Source organism: Vitis vinifera, chromosome 9 (assembly GCF_030704535.1).
Source record: "Vitis vinifera cultivar Pinot Noir 40024 chromosome 9, ASM3070453v1".
Classification (NCBI taxonomy): domain Eukaryota; kingdom Viridiplantae; phylum Streptophyta; class Magnoliopsida; order Vitales; family Vitaceae; genus Vitis; species Vitis vinifera.
Window position 1 is genome coordinate 9,560,354 of NC_081813.1, and position 7,271 is coordinate 9,567,624.

At 30.5% G+C, this 7,271-nt stretch overlaps 1 protein-coding gene across 1 annotated transcript; it reads right to left on the reverse strand.

Moving 5' to 3' along the window:
- Positions 1-5,964: 5,964 nt before the first annotated feature.
- Positions 5,965-6,904, reverse strand: LOC100242170 (uncharacterized). Its single transcript, XM_002271329.5, has one exon. The coding sequence runs from the start codon at positions 6,787-6,789 to the stop codon at positions 6,178-6,180; it is 612 nt and encodes a 203-aa protein (XP_002271365.1). The 5' UTR covers positions 6,790-6,904; the 3' UTR covers positions 5,965-6,177.
- Between the last annotated feature and the right edge of the window lie 367 nt (positions 6,905-7,271).

Consider the following 7,271-nt stretch of genomic DNA (forward strand, 5'->3'; position numbering starts at 1 on the left):
GCTAAAAGTAACATATTGACATCATCCAACATAACTAAAATGAACTTATTATCAATAAGTTCAGTTTAATTATATTGAATGATGACAAAAAGTTACTTTTAGCTGAATAGAAAAAGCCAAAATATTTGGCTTTTTCTATTCAGCCAAAAAACAAACACCACCTAAAACTTTCAAGGAGATTTTTGAGACTGAAACTTCTTTAAGACTAGGGTGGTTTGATGCTTATCAATATATTGAAAGTCTTGTCTCATCTGATTATGAAGGTGATGCTGATGCTTATTCATTTTCTAGTTGTATTGAAATTTGAGAAATATTGTAACAAGGTTGATAATTAAGTTCACAGTTGACATGTATTAGGGGATTTGTTCTAAGAGCTAAGATTAGGACATTGGAGTCCTTTTGACATGGAGAAAACTTATAATATAAAAAGTACTTTTAAAAAAAAATTAATTATTTGATGAAATTAAAAAATTACCTTTAAAAAAATTAAAAAATCACTTATAATACTTCTTAAAAATCATTTGTGCCCGTTAAGTTGTATCGTATTTGGAGCAACTGTGAATTCCACGATCTCTAGATGGGCATAAAATTGACATCTTAGGCATCACCATGATGGTCAATTTTTGTCACCTTGACATGGACAAACATCAAAATTTTCTATTTGGCCTAAGATCTTGGATCTTTAGTGTCTAGGCCTAACCAAATCTCAATTGGGGCAGATTCTCTAGTGATGTATATAAATTTGATCAGATAATTTAAGTAGGGGTATGACTATTAGACTAGGCAACCGAACCACCCAATTGAACCCTAACTAAAATTCCTTTTAGGGCATGTCCAACCCACCAAAAACTACTTTGACACCTACAATTTTTCAATTACATCAAGATTTTGTAGATGTAATTTCTTTTGGGTTCGAGATTAATGAGCATATTTAAACTCATATCATGTTGGAGCCTAAAGTTAAATGAGTCTAGGCCCTCTAGGTAGAGCTTGTGGTTGAAAGCTAATGTTAGAATATCAAGGAAGGTAGAGAGTAGAGGTGTGTGGTCTTGATTTTATATTCTTGGAAGGCTGTGTCAGGTTGACATGAGACCACATCTACAGGCCCAGTTTCCAGTAATGAAGACAATGAAATTGTGGCACAGCTAGACAGGAGTCTCCACTTCTGTGACATGAATGCATACATTAATGTTTTCATTATCAAAGGAATTTTATTCTCTTTTTGGGCATTGATTTAGGGAAATGGTCAGCACCAAACCATGCATCTATACCCCACTCTGAAATATATATTAGCTGCATTGATGTTACAAACTTTAATTCCCTTCTATGAATGGTTGAAGACAATTTAAAATGGAGAGATGAGGTTGGAAGATTTTTTTGAATTCTTATCAAATATATATATATATCAATATGTATATTTTGATAAAAATATTATAATATATTGATTTAAAAAAAAAAAAAACAAGTTTCTAATATAACAAAATAGTGGGTTAAGAATATTTTTAAATGTTAGACATTCATGTACTTTTATAAATGGCTTATTTTGTTCTATTAAGTGACGTAAAAGATGATGGGATCATGATTCGATTTAGCTTTTTATTTAATCAATTGAAAAAATATAATGAGATTTAATTAAATTAAATCAAATAAGAATGATTTAGCAAATAATTATGATCTCGTATGATGCAATTCATTTAGCTTGGAGAAAAATTAGGTTTATATATTTTTTCAAAAAATGATAGCGTAACAAAAATGAAAAAATAAGAACATAAGATAAATTAATGAGTGTTAGAATCAGTTCATTTTTAATATAAAAACTGTTTTTGAAAAAAATAGGTATTTGAAAAAAGTTTTAAAATACTTATAAAAATCTATAAAGGGTTACTTATAACGTTTGAAAATCACTCATACTATTTTTAAGAAAAACACTTGAGATATTTTTAAGATAATTTTCTTAAAAATACTTATAGAGAAAATGTTTTCACTAAAAATACTTCAAGTAAAAACATCGTTCAACACACTCTTAGTTTTAAATTGGAAAAAAAAATATGAAAAGAAAGATAATTTATCCAATTTTAGTAAGATTTGCTTCAAACCAAAGAAAAAAAAATTAATAATTTAAATTTTTCATGAGAAAAAATGGGTTTTGACTTACTAATTATTATGATAATATAGGAAAAAAAGAATCTTAAATTTTTTAAATCAATATTATCTTCATTTATTTAAAAATAATTTGAAATGCATATATTTTTTAATAAAACTTATAATTATTCCTTATAATACTCATTTTACTTTTCATATTATCAACATCAATGGATAACCAGACTCCTTCACGTAAATTGTTGTTGATGACATAACAAATAAAAGTCATTCATGTAAATTGTTGTAGATAACAAAACAAATAAAAAGGGCATTTTAAAAAATAATTATATGACTCATTAAAAAAAACATGTATTTTAAATTATTTAAAATAAAAATAATACTAATTTAAAAAAATTAGGGTTATTTTTTCCATATATTTTCATGTTAGCTTTCCCATTTTTCATCCCATAACTAATGAATTTTGAAAAATGCAAATTCAGCTTAAGTTAGGAGAAGTTGATTGATTTGATGATTTTCTTTTTTCTTTTTCTTTTTTTTTTTTGGTCAAAATCTTGGCATTGACTTCTTGCTTTATAAAAACCAATAGAAGAAAAAATAAATAAATAAAGGTAGGATTTAAAAAAACCTTTGGCGGGTCATTTGGGTCATTGTTTGTTGGTAGGAAGCATGACTCATCATAAGCCACAAACTCTATTTTATTATAATTGATCATATTGGCACAAAGCCCTCTGCTTCAAATCTCTATGAAAGCAGAAATGAGATATGGTGGACTCCATTAAAATACAAATAAAATTGAAATTGGAGCCTCCTTTATATCTTTTGCTAAAGAACGAAATCTAAGAAAACAACAAAACAAATAATAAAAAAATGTAAGTGGCATAGGAGAATGCAGGCCTACATATTGTTGCTAAAGTAATTATCATAAAGCCAACCAAGCCTTCTTAATGGGGTGGGTTTTGTGGATCCCTTTTTAATTATTAAGACTCGGTTTGAGAAAGGATAAGTGCAAGAAGAATGGGACTCGAAAAAATAAAGGAGATACGAGAGTAAAATTAAAAACTTACTTTAGCTTAAATGAACTTTATCGGGTGTTTAATAAATCATAATACTTATTAAATTAACTTTATATTAAATTATTTTTAAATTATTAATTTAAAACTTATCATTTGATTTTTGGTTTAAGGATTAAAGTTGTTTAGTAAAATTAATTTAAAAGTTTATTCTAAATCATTATATTGACCTATTTACCAATAATTTTTTTTGTTAATCATTCATATTTAAAGTATATAAATACATAACGTAATTATTATTGATTTATTTGCTAATCAGTGTACCGTAATCACCCAATAGGGAGTGAATTAGGTGTTAATCTTTTTTTATAAATTATACAACCATGAATATAAGGAACAATTTAAGCAATAATATAACAAATAATAATAAATGAAATAATTGTTTAAAGTAAATCAAGAATAGATATAAAAAATGCAAACTCAAAATTTTTATAGTGATTTTAGGCATAATTTGGTCAATCGACTCTCCTCAAGCTCAACGAGGATCCCACTAATAAGGCTTTCAACACAAACCTTTAAGCTTTACACTTGGATTATGGTTCTAAGGAACCTTTTATACTAAGACTTTTAAATTTTAAGTCTTTAACTAACTCCCTTTTGGATTATAGTTCGAAAGCACCCTCTTAAGAGATACTCCACTTTTGATCTTCCCAAGTGATCCCACATTTGATAATCCTTACATACAATTGAAAGAAAATCGATACCAATATATAATTTTGGCTCAATTGTATACAAATAAACTAGGATTGAGAAATGAAATGTAAGTTTTGAAGCAAGGTATACTCAAATACACTCTTTTAAGGCTCAAATAATATTTAAAAATGATTTTATACTCCTTTCTTAGCAATACAAGAAGTTTGAAGTCTTTAAATAAGAGTTAGAAGTTCAAACTAATTATTAAACACAATTTTAGGTAAACCATTTAACCTTTTGGTTGAATTAGCTAATAAGTCACTCCATTATGCATTGCTCAACTAGTTTCAATCATTCCTCGACTAGTTGAGGCTTTGCCTCAACAACCTTCTAGATCTCTAAGGAGAAAAGGTCAATTGGTTGACCTATTAGTTGAATTAGTTACTAAGTTATTGAGTTATCCATTGTTCAATCGATTCAACAAGTCCACGACCAATTGTGATTTTCCCTTAACTAGTTGCAACAACCTTCTAAACCTTCGAAGAGCAAAAGAACCCCATAGTCAATTAATCTCAATCAATTATCATGAGGCTCTGATCAATTTAAAGTCTTTGTAGGTTTTTAAGATAAAAAAACCTTGTGAAAAATCTAACTAGAACTCCTTAGCAGTTGAAAATTCTCTTAAAATGATTTTCATTTAATCAAAATTTAGGTTTTTGCATATCAATTTTTTATTCAATTTATGAAAATATAAAATCAATTTAACACTTGGGCGAACTTAGGGGAATTGGGTGCAAGTGTACTAACAACCTTACAAAAAAACTTAAAAGTTAAACTTGAAATGCCCTCTCTTTGAAGTCTTCTCGTTTTTTATCTCCTCTTAAGGCTTAATATATCTTTTTGTTTGCTTATTTGAAAATCTTCTTTTCTAATCACACATAAAAAATAATTATCAATACTAAACCTTATTTAGTAATCATTAAAATCAAGATTAACTAAGTTTTGATCTAATAATAATAAAAAAAAATATTTATTATATAGTTGCAAAATATACTATTACTAGAAATCGGCAAATGAGGTATAAAAAATTGATACTAAGAATAAGTTAATTATTTTAATTTAATTTAACTTTAATTTATAATATTAAATTATTTTATCAAATATGTTTATTTTATTTAATAACTTAAATTAAATTATTATATATTAGTAAGTCATTAAATTGATTTATTAAACACTCTCTAATTTAATTTAATGTTGTATGAAAATTTAAATTTTGACAAAAGAAACGGATATCATGAGATTTCATTCCAAGTCCTTTTGTTTGATATATGGAAACTTTTAAGAACCCAAGTTGTCTAAGATTTTAGTGGTTTGAAAATTTCCAGCTATAACTAGGAGTAGGGATTGCTTAGCCTCCTAACTCGTCAAACCCACCCATGTTCCAACTTTGAGAATACATATTGATAAGCAAATTTGACGAGAGTTAATTCTCGTAGGATGCAATAATTTTAAAAAGTATTTTTAATATTTTTAATATTTAAAAAATAAAAAATTTTAAGTATTAGAAATGATAGAAATATTTTTTTAAATTATTATTAAATATATTTTAAGTCATTAAAAATAATTTTTAATTAAATTAATAAATTCATATAGAAAAAAATATTCTTTTCAAAATTATTTTCTTAAAATATTTTAAAATTTTTAATTTAATTTATATTTGAAAGGTACTTTGTTACCAAAAGAGGAGCGAGTAAGAAAGGAAAAAAAGGTGGAATTTTTTTAACAAACGAGGCTAGCACAAATGGCAGATATACAATGCAATGGAGAAGAGGAAGGGCAAGGATGAGCATCTTGTTATTAATGTCTTAAAAATTAAAATGTCATTTTCTTATTGTAAATTTATAAATTTATAAATTGTGAAAAAAGAAAATGATATTTCCATAATTTCCAAGAACATACCAATTCTTTGCGGGGAAAGCTCCATTCCCCATAATAAATTAAAATTAAAATTACTCAAAATTAAACAAATCCAAAAATCACGCACCAAGCCATACAAATTATGGTTATCGATTTGAAAATTACCGGATAATTCACAAATCGATCTCAAATCATATTTCTTCCTTCTGAAATTTCTGATGTCAAACAAAGAATAAAAGTATGCAATGAATAGCAATCTTCAATAGCTCTCAAAGGCTGCAAACATGTACAATCGGAGATGTTTCTTTAAAGAGGAAAAGAAGCAGAAGTTCTACGTATTGAGTCAACCCAGTGAGTCGCTCTGCACTGGCAACTCGCTTCCTCGACGTCGTTGGAAAACCTCTCAAAGAAATTCTATACAAAATTAAAAAAAAAAAAAAAAGGTCTCCGACGTTCAAAGATCGTCGGAACCGGCCATGGACATGATCGATAGCCGACTAAGTCTCGGCTCAAACGCCGCTCTCCGCCGCTGTTGATGTGACGACGGCCGAATCAACGCCGACAACGCTCTCTTCACCAAGTCCCCTTCCACTCCCCCAATCCTCACCAGCGAGTTCGTCATCGCCGATCTCCGAGCATTCAACCGATTCGACTGGTACGCGCCTCCAGAGCCGGAGCCGGCGCCGGTGTTCGCGTTCTTGTGCATACTACAACGAAACGAGCCCGGATGCGTCGTAGGGGAACATAGGCACGTCCGCTTCTGACGACTGCTCCCAGTGTTCTGCTTCCTCACCACTTGGTCCCGCGGCGACACCGAAATCGACCGTCTAGGAGATGTCTGGGGTTCGATTGAAAACCGTACGGACGGTGACGGAGAGGACGAGACACCGCGGTATAGGTTAACACGAGTGGGCGAAGAGGATCGCTTAAAAAAATCAGAGGAGCGAGAATAGAAAGCTGAAGTAGAGGAGATCGAGGAAGAGCAGAAGCGTCCAGCAGATGGAGATAACGATCTCTGGAGATTGGGTCCTCTTGATCTGCTTCTTGAAGAGTTCGCCATTGTCATATCAGTAGAGAGAGAAAGAAAGAATGTAGAGGGCAAAAAGGGGGGAAGAATCTAGAGAGAGAATATTTATTGAAAGGGCTGTTTGGGCCTCCAGTTTCCCAAACGTTGCGCGACTGAAGAAGGCTTTATATAGGATTTGAAAACCATGGCAGAATCGTAATTAACAGGATTTTCAAGGGCTCCTTAGTGGTTGGGTGCAACCGCGACGTGGTTAGGGTTTCACTTTCGGGTCCACCGGTTTCAAAGGCCCGTAAAAAAGCTATGGGCTGTTTTCGACCCAGACACCCACGCGATCATTGAAGCGTGGCATCACGTAAAATAAAGATCCATGACATATAAATTATAATTTATAACCTTCCGCATCAGGAGTTTCTAGTTCACACGCGAAAGAATGAGAATGGACTTAGAGGGTGTTTCGAAAGCCTTGAGCGCCGAAACCGGCGCTATACGTCAGAAGATCTTGGGGACCCTCCGCAGTTGCC